The 18,517-nt window shown below is 36.8% G+C and overlaps 1 protein-coding gene across 1 annotated transcript in view; it reads left to right on the top strand.

Moving 5' to 3' along the window:
• LOC109085764 (apoptosis regulator Bcl-2-like) overlaps positions 1-17,932 on the top strand; it is a 52,230-nt gene extending 34,298 nt beyond the window's left edge. Inside the window, exon 2 of the mRNA XM_042752524.1 lies at positions 13,186-17,932. Within this exon, the coding sequence (XP_042608458.1) occupies positions 13,186-13,320 (135 nt within the window). The 3' untranslated portion in view covers positions 13,321-17,932. The remainder of the gene's footprint in view (positions 1-13,185) is intronic.
• Positions 17,933-18,517: the final 585 nt, after the last annotated feature.

The raw sequence follows: 18,517 nt of genomic DNA, 5'->3' as shown, positions 1-18,517 counted from the left end.
TCTTTGGGTGTCTGGAAAGAGTAAGACATTATACTGACTTCTTTCTCCTATGCAATCATGTGTTATGATTGGCAACTGGAAACAGACAAACACTGTATGTTAAAGAAGGAAACGGCCCACTGTTGGGTGGGTGTAGGAGGAGTGGGCAAGGAAAGGGGCACACCTGTCACATGTTGGCAACGTTCGGTGCCAATCCTAATCAGTGGTCTTCTCCCACATCCCCTAACGCCCACTACCCTGAATGTTATTCAACTAATCATGGAAACACAATGATTTTGTATAAGAATACTGTGTGGGAACCGTATTTTTATTCTGTGTTGGCCACACACACCTAACTTATCTCTTTGTTTTTTTTTTTCATTGATGATTTTTTTTGTGACAATTATTTTTTTTAAGTAAAAATAGAAGATATTTGACACAATATAGTGGAGGAGAAATTAAAGGGCGAATGAGGAAGTGTTATATTTAGATTTATACATTTTTATCTGTGACTTGTGCCATGGAGCCAAATATTTATAATGTACAATGCCAGGAGTATATAGTAAGTGCATTGTTTAACCTTATGAAGCTTAAACTGTATCATATTTGATAGACACATTTCTAAGGCCTGTAAATTAACATGATCAAAATTTGCTGAAAAACCTGGTGTACACAATCTACTACAAGCCTTCTGTCACCTAATTGATAGTTTATTTTTTAGAAAGTAAATGGCATTTAGTTTAGGCATAAATCTTAAAAAATCCTGTTGTAATACAGTTCTTTTTGCTGTGGCATCTTTACTAATTTTAAGTAAACATAAGAATAACTGAAGAATAAAATGTTCCAGATTTTTCTAACTTCTTTCATGTTAGGCTTTACAGGGTTATGGTTGCAAGCAAGTTTGAAAGTCTCATGGCTCACATGAACACTGCTGCTCAATTTTAGTACATACTTGCACAAACCTCTAGTTCATAGTGGTTCAACATGTACATGGTAATGAAATGTGAAATATGTCAGAATTACCCTAGCATGTAAAACAGTCTTATTTTTGCATATGTTGAGTAATATAGCAACATGTTCGTTGATGTATCAGCATGATGTGTTGTCTGTTTTTATGAGTAAAAATATGTTCTCATTGCAAACCAAATGCTAATAACTCACATTCTTATTCCCCCAATGATTTTGCCCCAACAACTTCCTCTGCTGCATTGAACATACAGTAACTTGATTGCAAAATGTAACTGTTTATACTGTGGTGGATTATATCAGACCTGAAATTTTGCATATGTAGCCTTTAAATTCTTATGTGAACCACGGGCAATTGCTAAAGCATAGCAACCCCTAATGTTTCATCAGTTATCAAATTTCAGTTTTTGGTGATGGAATTAGTATGTCAGCTGTAATTAGTTTATCATTCATAATGTTGTCTATTACCTATTGCCATTTTTAAAAATTGTAAAAATCTAAACTTGGCTAATTTCAAAGTTTAGTATAATCCCTGAAACAGCCTTTATGTGCAACATTCCACCAAAAAACTGACTTCTGTGTGTCACTTAACTGTTTACTATCTGTACTGTCAAATATTCTAGGTGTGGAACAATTACCCCTATGTAACCTCATGTCTGACTTCTATCCTGTCATAAGACAATTTTTTTCTTTCTTTTATTTTCATGAAGCATAAGAGTGGATGAATTAGCAGGCTGCAGATATGAAAACAGCCTGGGAAAATGAAGATCACTCAGTTCACACAAGAGAGGCTGTTTATGATAGAAGAATGCCAGAAAACACCACACAGCCTAAGTAAGCAAGTAAAACAAGCCCTTCTGAGGGATCACAGATGACTTGCGTTTGCTAGATGCTACATTGCTTTTTTTATCTGAAGAGATAAGAAATGATATACAGCAACTGGACTGAACTGAACGTCGCTCCTAGAATCATGTAGATATAATGCGTCAAATCGTATATCATTGTAATTTAGCTATCATCAATCTATCAGATTCATTGTTTGATTAAATCTGCTATAGAGCTGGGTACTTTTGCTTTACCATGCTTTATGTCATTATACATCTAAAAGTGACACTTTTTTTAGAAAAATGCAGAGAGGGATTTGTTTAAAATATTATTTAGGCTGTTTTACAGCGGCTTATCCAATCAATTTAGAGGTGGAGCTGTATTACCTTTTGGTATGATCAAGCTCCAAATAAAAAGAGAAAATATTTAAATGACAAGCAGAACTTTGGTATTTTAAAGTATTCTAAGTAATTTGTATATTAGTACTTTTAAGCATTTTAAAATATTTTCAATTTGTCTTGCATTTCCAGCATAAATAACAATATTACCAATATAATAGCATGGTTATAAAATACTAAAGTTCTTCATCTCATTTAATTATTTTCTCTTTTTAAATAGCACTTGAGCAAACCAAAGTATTAGATAGCAGAGGTTCTAAATTCTGATTATGTAATCATGGTAATATAGTTATTTTTGCCGGAAATGCAACAAAAATGGTGTGTCTAAGATAACATTTAGGCTATTTTTAACAGTTGCTCATAAGCTTATGTAAGATCTTATTCATACTCTTATCTGTAGTTTGCAAAACCTTCCCAATACATTTCCTTTGTGATAATGTAAGATATTAAATTAAATATAGTACTGTTCCATATAAACAAGACACGGTCCACCAATTTTCCGCCTGACCTGAGCTAAAAAGAGACATGTGGTCTGTCTAATTAGTTACAATGGGGCTGTTTTTAGACCGTAATATGCAGTCATTAGGAGAACAGAGAGTAGGTAAGTTTCACCACTCGACACAGTTGGGTTGGACCAGCAGTGACTGCAGGGGCCCCTGTGGTCCTATTCAGCGGTTGAGTCCTCAGGGTGCCACATCACACAGACAGAATCAGACAGAGAATTAAGGAACGCAGAACCGCAAGCTTGCGTGTGTGTAGACCAGAGGCCTCACTTTGATGTGGAAGCCATGGGGCCTAAGCTCTGAATCCCAGTGTACCTCACTCTTCACAAACCCCCGCTGGCTTTGAAGAGCACTGGGAAAAACGAGGAAATGTTTTGTCCTGGATAAGCAGTTTAAAAAAGGATAGAGCGAATTCACTTGTGTTTTGTCGCAATGGAACAGGTTTTCAGCAACATGTGGAAAGCATCTATGCTGGGAGGAACTAGCAACCCGTTATTTCCCCCAGCGAATGCAAAAAATAGATCTGTACTTGCTGAAAATCAATAAAGGCAGCACTTTTACTGCTTATGGCAAATGTATTTATGAACAGATCTAAGCACCTAACTAGAATATATAACAGATGTGCGTGTGTTTGTTTTAAAATGATAGTATAGTTCAGTCAAAATGTAAAAGTTCTGTTATTATTTACTTAACCCTGCTGTTCCAAACCTGTATGAATTCTGTGGAACACAAATGTGGATTTTGAACATTTGTATGCTCTTTTACCCCAATGATGAAAGTTTCAAAACCAAAAAAGTGGTCCATATGTCTTATGTGCAATATTCCAAGTCATATTGTAGCTTTGTTTTTGGAACAGAATTTAGATAATTGTTAAATAATAATAATAATAATTATTATTATTTACCACTTTTCATTGGCATGTTCATAAGAGAAGTAGAAAAATCTACTTATACTTGGCATAAGCTGATGTTGCATGCGCAGCCAATGAACTTACTGCTTTACATTTAAATGGCTGGTTAGCATTCACTAGAGCATTTCGCAGTGCACTTTCAGAGTTCCTCTGAAACCCTTCACCTTCCCCAGCTCCACCTGTATAGATCTGCTACGGGATATTATATATGCTACTTGTGCAGCAGCAGTCTTAAATACTCACAGCACCGTATCTGCATATGTATTGGCAGTATAAGTTCCTGTACTTGCTTTGCAGCAGCAGCAACAATAATCTACAACAACAGCAATAACCAACAGCAGAAGCAATTCAGCAGCGTAGCAGATCTATTCATATAGATCTGTCCAGATAGTCATATCCATCATTACCATGCTAAAATCTTGTCATGATAAAAAATTATTTTAATTTTCAAAGTTTTTCGAAGTTTCAACTGCGTTCAACTTTTATTTGCATGTTCATAAGAAAATTAGCAATAGTCAATTCATGAACTAATTGTTCCTTTAAATGAATCTTTTCAGTTTGAATCAGTTTACAACTTTACAATTCATTCAGTCTGCATTTTTAGTAAATGCATACTGAGTGGAACCAATAATGTTCCACAGAAGAATGTTATACGGGTTTGAAATGGCATCAGGGTGTGTAAATAATGACATAATTTTCCGTTTTAGGTGTACTGATCCTAAGCACATTACATTGTACTGTTATTGCAACGCCTTTTCCTTGAAATTACCATAGTTCTCTACATTTTATGTTTACAACCATTACATATATCAGGTGTATTTATTATTATACATCAGTATCAGGGATTTTTATATCTTATCCTGCCTGCATGTTTATTTTTTGTTCTGCCAAAAAAAAATACATAAAATACAAAAATCAATATTTCAATATTCTCTTTTTGGTTGCAATAGATTTAACCAGATAAGATTTAAAAAGTGAATGATGAAACCTGCTCCAGGCACTGTATATGAAATAATTTGATGGCGAATGTCTGGTAGAGAGAGAATATGTAAACGAGAGAGAGGGAGAAAGATGCATGAAAGGTGGGGGGGCATGAATAATGCTGTTAAATATAGGAGGCCTGGAGCCTGGAGTCATAGCCTTGTCTTCTTCAGTGCAATGTCAGTTTAATGGAGAGCTTTACCTTTTTTCGGATGCATCAGATTACAAGGTCAAGGTGCAATCTTCCTCCCTGGCTCTACATTAGCACTGTTTCTCAGACCTGATGGCTTTGAACCGCTGAGTTCTGGAGGATGGCCACACACTGGCATCTTGGCTTTGGTCAGGGTCAGATGCCATTTCAGCACTGACCGCTGTGTCTAACAAGGAACCGAGTTGGTTGAGAGTCCTCGCAGCATCTTATCTGTGTCTCCACTAGGTTTGTGGTAATGGTTTTTCCTCCTCTTACTGCTAAGCTTTGTGATTTCAGCCGCTCATGGCTTCTTGATCCCGTTATACTATTGAACACAAAATAGCCACGGTCTGTTCAGGAAGGATGAGACGCTCTTTGGGAGATTTTGTTTTTCATAACCATAGTCTCATTTATAATGAATATAAAGATGTGTGGGTCTGTTCACCATCTGCGGCAGACGGCAGGTTCATCCCTCTAGTTATGCAGGATTTGTTTTTCTAGTCTGATGATTTATCAAGTCTGTACTGTTATGATTGAAAAGTCTGACAAACATGGCTGATTCACATTCATGGGTCAGTTCCCCAGTGCGTGTTTAATATGCATTTAAATTAAGATGATTCCTGTTGCGTTTCCTGTTTGTGTGTGTGTGTGTGTGTGTGTGTGTGTGTGTGTGTGTGTGTGTGTGTGTGTGTGTGTGTGTGTGTGTTTGTGTGTGTAAAAAAGGCAAAATATTCTTTGTTCCTTCACTATGTTTGCAGTGACTAGATAACAGCCATAGCAATCAAAAGATGAGTTGGTGATAAATTTGATGTGGGGAAATGGGAAGGAGCCACAAAAAGGACACAATGACCTTCAATAATTTGTTTTTCTTTCTCTGTTGATATATTTCCTTGTTTCTCTATTTAGGGGAAGCTGATTTGGGACATATCTATTATATTAAATTATATATTATATTATATTATATTATATTATATTATATTATATTATATTATATTATATTATATTATATTATATTATATTATTATACCTATCAAAACTTTAGTATTTCTTTTTAGAAAATAATATTTCTATTCAGTGAGGATGCATTAAATGCATCAATAGTAACAGTAAAGACATTTATAATGTTACAGAAGCTTTCTATTTCTAATAAATGCTGCTCTATTCATCAAATATGAAAATAAAAAAAATCACTGTTTCCGCAAAAAATTTAAGCAGCACAATTGTTTTCAACATAGTAGCAATAGCAAATTAATAGAAAAAATAATAGCAAATGTTTCTTGAGCAGTAAATCATCATATTAGAATGATTTCTGAAGAAACATGTGACACTGAAAACTAAAGTAATGGCTGCTAAAAATTCACCTTTGCCCAGTGAATTACTTTTTAAAAATATAATAAAATAGAAAACAGTAGTTTAAAGGGATACTCCACCCCAAAAAAAATGTTGTCATTAATCACTTACCCCCATGTCGTTCCAAACCCGTAAAAGCTTTGTTCGTATTCGGAACACAATTTAAGATATTTCAGATGAAAACCGGGAGGCCTGTGACTGTCCCATAGACTGGCAAGTAAATAACAGTGTCAAGGTCCATAAAAGGTATGAAAGTCGTCATCAGAATACTCCATCTGCCATCAGACGTGCAATCTGGGTTATATGAAGCGACGGTAACACTTTTTGTAAGCGAAGAAAACAAAAATAACAACTTTATTCAACAATTCCTTTGTCAACAGTCTCCTCTGTGTCTCTCCATATCACTGAGTGTTCCTGTCACTTTATATCACCCAGATTTAACGTCTGATGGCAGAATGAGTATTCTGACGACGACTTTCATACCTTTTATGGACCCTGACACCATTATTTACTTGGCAGTCTATGGGACAGTCACAGGCCTCTTGGTTTTCATCCAAAATATCTTAAATTGTGTTCAGAAGACGAACTAAACTTTTACGGGTTTGGAACGACATGGGGGGAAGCGACTAATGTCAAAATTTTCATTTTAGGGTGGAGTATCCCTTTAAATTATATTAATAATTTACAGTATTACTGTTTTTGCTGTTTTTATAAAAAAAACAAACAAAAAAAACATTATACCTTGGTAAGCATAAGAGATTTTTTTCAAAAACTTTTGAATGGTAGTGTATAACAAAACAGTATATGTTTTTTTTTGTAAACTTGTTGAATTTTTTAAAGATATTTTTTGTCAAACCTAAAAGCCACCAAGATCCAATATGACCCATTTTAGTGTCTGTTAATACTAAGTTGTGTTGGTTATTTAAATAATTCTGTGTGATTTATTACTTGAATACAAAGCACATATATGAAATTTCACTTGTCATCCTGCTGTCCATGAAAACTTCCTGTAGGTATCCCTCTTGTGATCTCCAGTTGTCCTGTGGTTTATGTCATTGCCAGCATGACAGCCACAGACACTTGTGTCATTGAATGATGTATGAGCATCTGTGCTTAGCTGACTGAAAGGCTCTATTTCAAAATTCTTGAGATCAGATGTTTATTCTGAGCACAGAAGTCATATCAAAGTTCCTTAATGACAAGACAATTGTCAGAAGAACTCTTTCTGTTCGTGCATGCTTTCTTAAAAGAGGTAATGCAACTCTATCTCTTCCTTCTTTAAAGTGAACAGGGTCAGCTGTTTCTGCATTAGCTCATCTCTTGGCCTCAATCTGAGGATGTGATGACACCGGCGTTCTTGACGCGGAACTTAGTCCCGAGCAACTGCCGCTTGCCTTACAAGGCTGTAAAAGCTGCCCACTTGCAAACCAAAGCTCCATTCATGCATTCAGCCAGACCTGTTTGTCCACACTTTTCATATTTGATCTCATTAACCGACTTTCATTTCCATCCTCAAATTGCAACATGCCTCTCCAAACCTCCTCCACCACAGGAAGTCTTGCAGGGTACTGTAAGATTGTTGGCACTCACTGCTTTGTGCCTTTCCGAAGACATTAGGGGCCACTAAGGTGCTTTGGTTTAGACAGAGTGCCAAGACACTGTTGCGTCTGACCGACACTCCACAGGAAGGACAGAAATAGAGATGGAGGAAGAGGCGGGCTTAGAGTGAATGCTGTGTGAGCCGTTGGACATCGTTTGCGCATTTTCTGCTCTTTGATCGTACGATTACCAAGCTAGCTATAATCGCATCTGCTCACATCTGCCAGTACCTGTGTGTGTGCAAGGGGCCGCTTTTCAAGGCCATTAACAAAGGCCTTGGGCAAACAGACAAAAGTCTGTTCAAACACAGGGCGGAAGCTCCCCTAATGAGGATGTTTACCAATGCGGGAGAAAAAACTAGAGCAAACAGGGATGTGGACACGTGGCCTTCAACACCTCTCAGCTTGGTCCTGTCACCTCTGCCACTGATGGGGCATCCGGGGCTCTCGTTTCTGCCCTCATCACGTCGGCAGCAGTCAGACATGCCTGCGATGACATCTCATCCCGAGCAAGCCGCTCGGTTTTGACATCTCCGCTGGCACTAATTCCTGTGGCTCTTATTAGGATGTATTGTGAGCTCATTTTGTGCTATTGTTACAGCCCTCTTTTAGTCATATCTGTCACCTCCCTCCCTCCCCTCCTCCCTTCCTCCCTCCTTTCCTCTCCTCTCCTCTCCCTCTTCGTTGCTCTGTGTCAGGTGCTCTTATAACCTGCGCAGACAGACAGACAGAAACCGAAAGAGAGAGAGAGGCGGATAAGATAGATAGATAAATAGAGGGAGAGAAAGGAGCGGAAATGTCTTAAGAGATAGCAAGGAGCTTTTCTCCTGATAATAAGGCTTGAAGCCATTGTTAGTGGTGCAAACAAATGGCAAGCCTGGCTTTTGTGTCATGGTTAAATATACTTAAGTCGCTACATGGTGTAAAGTGAAATAAAGCATGACCTCGGTGCAGCTAGGGAATAAAGAGTTGTTTCTCCTCCAGCTATTAGATCATTGCAGGTTGATCATTTTTGGAATGCTATTCGTGATTTGCTCAGATTGCTGGAGGATGTGCACACCTGCAGCTCTGTACCTCCCTTGTGGGAGCAGATGGCTTTAGGTTTGATTGTTTGTTCCAAACCCAAGTTTGATTCCACCTTTCTCTTCACGTTGTGTTTTTTAGCTGCAAATTGTGTTGTACGAGGGATGTGCAAATATCTAAAAATTGATTTTGGTAAGATTTTGTATTATTCATTAAAGAAGTCTCCTGTGCTCACCAAGGCTGCATTTATCATTTATTTATTTGACCAAAAATACAGTAAAAACAGTAATATAGTGAAATATTATTACAATTTAAAAGATCTATTTTAACACATTTTCAAATGTATAATTTTTTATGTGATGGCATTACTCCAATCTTCAGTGTCACACGATCCTTTAGAAATCATTCTAATATGATTTTATTATTATCAGTGTTGAGAACAGTTTTGGTGCTTAATATTTTTGTGAAAATATGATTCTTTGATAAACAAAACGTTTAAATGAACAGCATTTATTTGAAATAGAAATCTCTTTAAACATTATAACTGTCTGTATTGTCACCTTTGTTTGTTTCACTTTTATACAACAAACCTACTACTTAAAAACGAGCTGATGTATGGCTTGTTGACTGTGTTTACAGGTAGCAGACAGGATGTCAGTCTCCATTATTGCTGAGTTTTTTTTTTTCATTGGCTTTTTCTGTAGGTTACATCTTTATGCCAGTAAGTGGATACAAGTGACTGTCTTTATGTCTTTATTAAGTCATTAAATTATTAATTCAACTATCTCTTTCAAAACACTTATTAATTCAAGAATAAATCAACAGAGTTAATTATTAAAAATTTGGTGAAAATTAAAATTAACTTATTTATTGTACTCCTATATAAAAACAATATCACATTATGTACACAACAATATCACATTGTTAATAAACAATATCAAAAACAATATCACAATAACAAAAACCATATCACATTCTGCAAAATGACTAAATGTATTGTACTCTTATATAAAAACAATATCACATTCTCAGTTGTGCTGTTGGTGTGCCAGAGGTTGCAACAAAACCCTTTGTGATAATTCGTTTATACTTTAAACTTTCATTTATACAACATTGTTTCATGATATTGCTTAATTTTTCTCATGTTTTAGACTCTTTGGTAAAACCCAAGACTAAAAAAAAGTCACGTGGACAAATTATTATTTTTTTATATGACTCTAATTAATGGAGTGTAAGCTTTATTTTGCATCAGCATATTTTAATTTTAAAGCCCTCAGAAAGCCACTCACCATGTCTTTCTCTATCCCAGTTTACCTGTCAAGTCACGGCCAGTTTTATCTGATGTTTTTGGATTCAAATGCTCTGTGTCCCAGCATGTGCTCGAAATTCTCATAGGCCGTGTTGCACTATTTTCTCTCTCTCTCTTTTCGACTGAAGTTCTTTTGCCTATGAAACACAGAATAATGTAATTCAAACAGTTGGGCGTAGGGCGGCCCCCTTGCTGGGCCAGCCTGGGCCCAAGCATTGCCTGCAGGATGATCACGCACAGCTGTCAGCCACAATAAAACCACCACTTTACTTATTGAGTAGGGAACTGTGTGCTGCATGGGGATCTGGAGATCATGAATGAGAAAATATACAGTACACACACAGTTTTTAGTTAGAGATGTGAATCACAAGAATTTAATGATTCTGGTTCCGATTCCACTTAACGATTCTGATTCCTTAACAGTTCCATTAAAAAAAAAAAAATCAGTGTTTTTAAGGAAATGTTTGAAAATATATAAATAAATAAATGTTATTGCATATATTGCACTCAACTATCTGTTAGTTTAGACTTTAATGGACTGGATACATAATAAGACTGTAAATTATCTATAAATATTAAATAAAAAATATGGTAACAAACCATACAAACCTCTTCATACACAAACATATTCTTGGTTAATTTTGAATTTAACAACATGAAAGTAATAAGTTGTAGTTTAGTAAATTAATCAGATTAATCAGTTACTGCTCCTATGGGTTAATAATCATTTTGATTAACTAAAACTAACCGACATTTGGTATTCATGAAAAGACACTGGTAGAGCTGTACAATATATGTTTGAATCACTTACTGTAAATGAACTGCCTCAAAAGAGTTTCTTGTTTGAGAATCAGTCTACACTGATTGAGCTATTTGTCTTTCATTAACAAGCAATAACTGCCTCATAAGAATCAATTGTTTGCCAATCAAACTACACTGGTCGACATGTATGTTTTTGATTCACTTAACCGAACAAGCTCATAAGAGACATTTCTTAGGGAATCAGGCAATACGGGTTGAGTTATATGTCTTTAATTCACTAAAATGAACCTGCTCATAAGAGTCATTTGTTATTAAATCAGACTACACACTGGACAAGCTATATACAGTATGTTTGATTGCTAAAATGAACCGCCTCATAAGAGTCTTTTGTTAGTGAATCAGACTACACGGGTTGAGCTACATGTATCTGATTCACTAAAACAAACTGGCTCAAAAGAGTAATTTGTTATTGAATCAGACTACACACTGGTTGAGCTACTAACTAACTAACTAACTACTAACTAACCGGCTCATAAGAGTCATTCATTTGGGAATCAGAGCACACCATGTTTCACACTGTGGTTTCAGTTGATTCAGTGAACAGCAGAGCAGTAAACACTATTAGTGTTTTGGCTATTTCTATTATTAACTATTGACTGTCGATTTCAGTATTTGTTTTTAAAAAAGAAACCGGTTCTTGATTCCTAGTCGTAGTTTCAGCACACATTTTCTCCCAGCACACATTCCTCAAAAATTTCAAACAGGAGCGCATGGGTGGATGCTGCTGGGGGTCTTGTGATTAAACCCAAAAACCCCAACCGAGACACACTCACACCTACGTGCACGTAAATGCAAACATACATTCACACGTTCACAAACACCTACTTGTTTACACAGGGGGCAAGTGCCTCACGCGGCTTTGCCAACATCCTGAAGATCGAGAGAAATCGATGGTATCATTTGATTGCATCAGCAATGTTTTGTCGCTTTCGTGACCTACGGCTGTGAATTCTCCTGGAAGTTTATTTAGAAAGGGGCTGTCCCTCATTTTAACCGTACACTATTCATTTACACTGTCTGCTCTAGGGGAAAGAACCTAATTATTTCCTTTTAAATGGCCCTGTAAACAGGAGGGGGATGAACTCTGTCATTTCCTTGTGCCAAATGCAGATAAGTATTTATGTTTGAGTGCAGGATTTCAGCTATACAGATGCGTGAAAGACGCTTTAGTTAGTCTGCAGTGAGTCTGGCTGGAGAAGGAAACAGCAGATGCCGTTGTGCGTAGGAGTGATGAGACACTGGAAGCCCTGGCACAGAGACCCTGTCTTATACACTCTTCTTCCTTTATTTCCCTATTTTCTCCTTCTCTTCCTCTGTGAGTGGGCTCACAGGGAGCCGGGCTCAGTGTTATGGATTTGAGCTGGCTTCTTTGTGCCTGCCCCCTCTTTCTCTCTATCATTCGATGTGTTTCTCTCTCTGGGCTGGACGCTGTCCCAGAGGAATTTGGCTACACAGATGTGGAGTGTCTGTTGAGGAGGAGGGATGTGCTCATCTCAAATCCCGCGGCGAAAACACATAATTTCCCTATACATGGCAATTAGACATGCTACATATTACAGACGTTCTATCAGACACTAAATGTGTGAGCTTTAGATCTGCTGCTGCTTTGTTTTTTGCCAGAATTAGGGCTGCAACTAATGACTAATTTGGTAACTGATAAGCCAATGATTATCCAGTAATTTTTCTGAAATACAGACCTATGTATAAACAATACATGTATTCTTTATGTATATATGACATTTTTATTTTATAAAAATATTTTATATATATATTTTACTGTTTTCATGCTGTATATTTTTGTCATCACAGGAATAAATTACATATTATTAAAAATATATTAAAATTTAAAATAGTTGTTTAAATTGTAGTAATACTTCACAATATTACTGTTTTTAATGTATTTCTAATCAAAAACAGCCTCGAAGAAAAACATCAAAGATCATCTTTTAAAAAAATCAACTTTCAAAAACATTAACATTTGAATTTAAAATCGCAATTTGACTTCATCACTACATATTTGATGCTTCCATATTCCAATTCTGTAATGCAAATTTTTATTTTGGAATTAGTTTACTATTTCTCCCATCCTCACAGCCGTAATATATTATTTATATTTGACAAATTGTGTCTTTAAATGCAAAATGCTACAATTGACCAATCAGAATCAAATATCCAGAGTCATCCATTCCCAAAATTTTAATTCTAGTTGTTCCATTTATTGTCTGTGTTTTTCCCATTACAGTGGAACAATGGAGAATGTGACTTCTAATTGAGTATGTTTGCAATCATTTAAACTCTAAGTCTGTTCCTAATGTTTTTTTTTTTTTTCAGGATGCCTTTGTGGAGTTATACAGTCAGCAGAGAGACTCTATGTTCCACCCATTGTCGTACCTAACGAAAGTGCTTGGATTGGCAGCACTAGGCTTGGCAGGAGTGACCATCGGAGCCTTTTTCGCTCAGAAGTGACGGCTCTACGGGTCTCTTCACCAAACTATCTCACTTTCTCTGACTGTCTCTCCTCTTCAGCTTATCAAAGCATCTTTCAGCACCGCACTGCCCCGCTAAGCCCAGCACCAGTGCCCTTCAAAGGCCGCCGCTGATCCGACACCCCTCCAGCCACAGGAGCTGAGGCACTCACGCTCTTTCACCCTCTCTGGAGTGGAGAAAAAGCAAAGAAAAAGAATACAGAATGAAGACTCGCAGGAACGCTCTCACACATTGACTATGATGCTCGTCACTGCCATGTACAGTTGCACTCGCACAGAGATCGACACACAAAACACGTGCACACATGAACACTTGCTCACATACTTCATACGTACTCAAAAATACAAAAAAAAAACGTTTTAGCTTTGAAGTTTGTTTCTTATGTACGAAACAAGTACAAAGAGTTTTTAAACTTAAGATTGTGCTTTTTTGACATTTTGATATCAGGTTTTTTGGCATTTTGTAGCATGAATAAAAAATAAATAAAATAAAAAAAACAGGGAGGAAGATAAAGTTTGCCGGCGTGAATGTAAATAACTTCTCCACTATCTGCATGTGTGGAGAAAGAGACTCTTTTAGCTACTTTTTTATTGCATGATGGCATTTTGAACTCGACCAGCCACCCCTACTGTGTTGATTCTGGGTGTTTTTATTTTTTGTTTTTGTCTATTTCTGTCTTTCACTCCATTGGATGGACCTCTTGAGATCTCCCGTCAAACGAACAGATGTTGAGCATTCCTCATTAAAAAGTTCCTCTTTGATTTGCTCTGTGTCTTACTGTTTGGTGAGCACAAAGAATGTGCCGACAACCAACCCAAAGCGGCTATCATGATGTAATCGGGTCATGGAGTTGTCTGACCCAAATTGCCCCTCTTGAATGTAAAGACATTTGGAAGTTTGGCTTCTGAAAGGTTTCCCATTGTATATTGTAATTAATTAGCTTTTTTTTTGTATATATTTTTCCTTTTATTTGTGCAAAATTAGTTAAAAGAGCAATTTTGAGGGTATTGTGTATGTATAATGTCCGTGTACATGTAGTGTGAGTGTGTGTACATCTGTAAATAGACTGTGTTGAGAGAGCTGGACTTTGCTGTGTTCTGGTGGAGAACGCGGGCAGCCCGCCACTTGTCCAGACCAGCCAGGTGTTTGTGTGCGCGTCTGCAGATGAAACAGGCAGGTGAAGTTCATTCAGGCTGGCATGATAAGCATGCAGGCCAGCAGGGCTTTGAAAAGACTTTGTACACAACGGACTATGTAATACACGGCACAGGTGTATCACTTTTCCCTCCTCGCCGCTCCCAATGTTATCTTTCTGGCATGGTACATTACAGATGCCTTGTGAGCTATAGATTTTTGGATGCCCCCACAACCAAAGAAATCCAATCCGTCTGCTGTAACTTCCGCCCCAGAGAGAGTCTCATCTAGTGCTATCTCTCAACTTCCGTGTTATGTTCCTCTGGGAGAGTAGATTTCTCATTCATAGGAAGATACTGAGACACCAGCTTGTCCTAATGTTTTTTCTCCCTCAGATGTTCATTAAAGTCGCTGATATAGATTTAGCACTCTGCATCTCCATGTCAGGGCAAAAGCCCACTGAGACCAAACAAAGATTATGACCAGCAATGTTCTGCATTTAGTAAATTTTGTTTCGAAAGTTAGTTAATATATGAGCCATATGCTGAAATCTTGAAAAAACAGAATAATTTATAAAGAGCGCAAGGTTGTGCAAAAGCTGACATTGGAATTGTTTAAGTTCATGAGTGTGAATTGGATTTCAATTTTCAAAATTGTCCCAGCAAGCATTCCTTTTTCTTATTAAAAGATATACTCATCAGAATTTCTTTGAATTTCAGTTTATTTTAATTCCACTTTAATCATTTCAAATTCCGAAATGATATTTAAAAACATTCTAAATTCAATTTTAAATGGCGCACAACTGATACAGTGTCTAGACTTCAGTCAAAGTGGACAGCATATTTAATGTGGCGTAAACGAAAAAGAGTCAGTGAAAGATGTAAGTATATGATCTGATGTCTAATTTACTATACTTTTATTTTTTGTCCACTTGAAAATTTTGGAAAGAAATGTTTCAGTATTTTGTTGGCTAAACAGCCCTTAGTATACAAGAGTATGACATAAACAAACTGTACTTCTTTCCATCACAGTCTCATTTTCATTCAAGTCAATACTCTAACTAAGGATCCATGTCAGGATCGACTTTATCTAGTCTATCTTTTGAGTGTGTAGCGGTACAGATTAAACATTCACTATCTAATAGTGTACTATATTGCTGCACCCTTTATCGGGTGGTGCAGGACTGTATCAGAATATGTTAAAGCGAGTTTCGAAGACTCACACTGTAAGATCATTTTATTTTAGCTGCTAAAGATCTAGCAATGTAAGACGACAGGGTGTGAAGTTGAGCTTCTCCCTGTTGCTGCACCATATGAAGCTGCTCGTGGTTGAACCAGCGTATAACTGCCACTGCTGGAGCGGAACTAGTCCATCCACTCCTTAGGTCTCACTTTCCCTCTGGTTAGGAGAAGCTGAGAAGTCTATTACAATCAGACTCTAGATGCACCTGCTTGAGTCTAAGAGGCCTTATGTATTCAATTAAATAGCATCAATCAGTGATTTCTATTCATAAGCGATTTTCAAATCTTCTGCACCTTTTAAGAAGCAATGCCTCTTCAACAAGTGTAATCGAGCAGTGATTGTTTGTCGGGGAAATTTTTTATTTGACAAAGAAGAGACTAAGAAAGTGGAAGGTGAAGGCTGCAGGAAATTAATGCGCAGTCTAGTAGTCGGATGTGTGTATGAGTCACAAGTTTCTTATGTAGCGGTGTGTGTATACATAAAAATCTTTGGAATTGTAAAGTGCCATTCACACAATGCATTTTTGCGTTTAAAAACACAAGACACAGGAAAGTGGAATGGAAAAATCGCTAAGTATAGAACTTTTTTAGGATTTCATATAATGCACGAGACACGAACGCAACAGTCAAATGCATTCGTCTAGCACGTATACATAATTTTATAAATCTAATTTTTTTTTTTAAATGTGTAATGCAATGCAAAAACGTGTTCTGTGTGAATGGCCCTTAAAACTGTGTCCTAACCCTGATAAAGCACAATCCCACTCCATATAACTGCACATCAAAGCTGAAGTGTGTCATTCGCTAGACTGAGTTAACTGTTTCTAAACAGGTTTCCCTAACACTCCGCCCGGAGACGAATCAATAGCCCCGCCCCCAAACACACCCCATTGGCTTAACCAGTGTTGCTGTTGTTGGGCAGGTCGAGATGTTCAAACAAACAGATCAATGTTTTGAAAACACCACAGAGCTGCAGTGTTTCACTTTTTAAAGAGCCCAACGCATGATTGTCTTACTAATAATTGTTTTAACATTAAAAAGTCACACATTTCAGCTTTAAACATGAAAGTTCTGACTGAATCTGTCATTACACAAAATTTTCCTGAATTGAAATGATGCTGGAAAAGTCATGTCAGGTTAGGACACGGTGTGAGAGAAGGCTGGGAAAGTACAGTAGGTGAAATTGGGTTTAACCCCAGTGTCAATATTAAATTAAATTTAAAATAATCTAACTTTTTTTAAAATATAAATTATCTTTTATCTATCTTTTTTTAATTATCTTTATTTTATTAGAAGAATTCTGAATGTAAAAATAGGATCAGCTCTGATCAGCTTAAGAACTCACTTTCAAAATCAGAGTTGCATTGCTTGTACTTCTGCAAAAATGGAAAAACTCCCTCTGTCAGTTCATTCATTTTCGTCATACAGATGGAAAGAGGATGGGCCTTTGTTTCAGCTCACGTTCTGTCTGATAAATATGGAAGTAAGATTTAAACTGCAACATGAGGGGTTTTCCCTTCTTCCATCTGGAATGGTGATGTTCCGGTGATCTGTTAAGAGTAAAATTGCAGATACTGTCTCCATGGTTGCACTGGTTTGCTGTTTAACCAAGTTATTTACATTTTGCATGAGTGCATTCTTTCATCTCCAGCTATACAGCTTCATTTCGCTCGATTTTCACATTGTGTTCAATATAAATGACTCATTTCGGTGTCTATTTTAAATAAACCCCCACGCCCCATCACTTCAAATGGAAAAGATTATCAAAATGTTTTTTTTTTTTTTTTTTCCTTCGGCAGCTATAATGCATTCATTTTACAAAATCGATTTTCTGCTCCGATTTCTTTGCTTTCTTTCTTTTTAATGACTTTGCTGCCATACCCTCCCTCATATATCATATAACCATTAAAATGTAGCAAAATATCCAGAGGATTTTAATATAGAGACAGGAGTTTATATTTGATTTCCAAATTCTCATTTTTCGTCCATTATCCTGTTTGTCTTTCTATGTTGTACATTCTGTCTTGTAAGCCCTCAGCATGTAGCATTCAGAAGCAATTGTTCATGATTTTTCTTTTTCTTTTTTTTTTGTTTGTTTAATTTATCCTCATAGCACTTGTGAGTTTTAAATGTGTCAATATCATTTTGTGTACGTATCCATGTCATAAGCTAACAGTTATGTGTCCTAATTAAATAAACCTTGCCTTATCATCTGAGAAGAGCTGTCACGGTTTGCATCACTGAGCCGGAAACACCAATATGCCGCTACGGATTCTGTCACGTTCTGCTGTACTCCAAATTGAAGGCAGCTAGGGAATCGTTTTAACAGGCCAGCTGTATATCAGGAGTGTTTAAAGCAAGAATAGGGGAAGGTTGGCAACGGTGTCTCGCGGGAGACAAGGATTTAACCAATCAACATGGGCCATGTGTACATCCTTCTGTTTAACCTGGGGGTCTTTCTTAAGACACTGTTGTTTTACATCCATCCCATACTAAAACATTGTGGTGGTATCAAGTGGTAATTGGGCATAAGTAGAATCTGCAGAATGTTTGACATTTTCTGAATTGGTTTTGGGGGAAAATCTGTGGACTTATGAAAAATATAAAAATATGTAAAATATGTTATGCCATGTTCATAGTATTGTAGTTTTATTGATGGCTGAGAAGCACAATCAAATTAGCCAAAATATTTCAAAAATGAACATGCAAGTGGCCTGAGATGTGTACGACACATCTTTATAAGAGAAACATTCAAAAGATATTTTATTACCACTGCACTTTATAGTCATGGTATGCAGTAC

Source organism: Cyprinus carpio, chromosome B24, assembly GCF_018340385.1.
Source record: "Cyprinus carpio isolate SPL01 chromosome B24, ASM1834038v1, whole genome shotgun sequence".
Taxonomy (NCBI): domain Eukaryota; kingdom Metazoa; phylum Chordata; class Actinopteri; order Cypriniformes; family Cyprinidae; genus Cyprinus; species Cyprinus carpio.
This window is presented reverse-complemented; position numbering and strand designations above follow the sequence as displayed.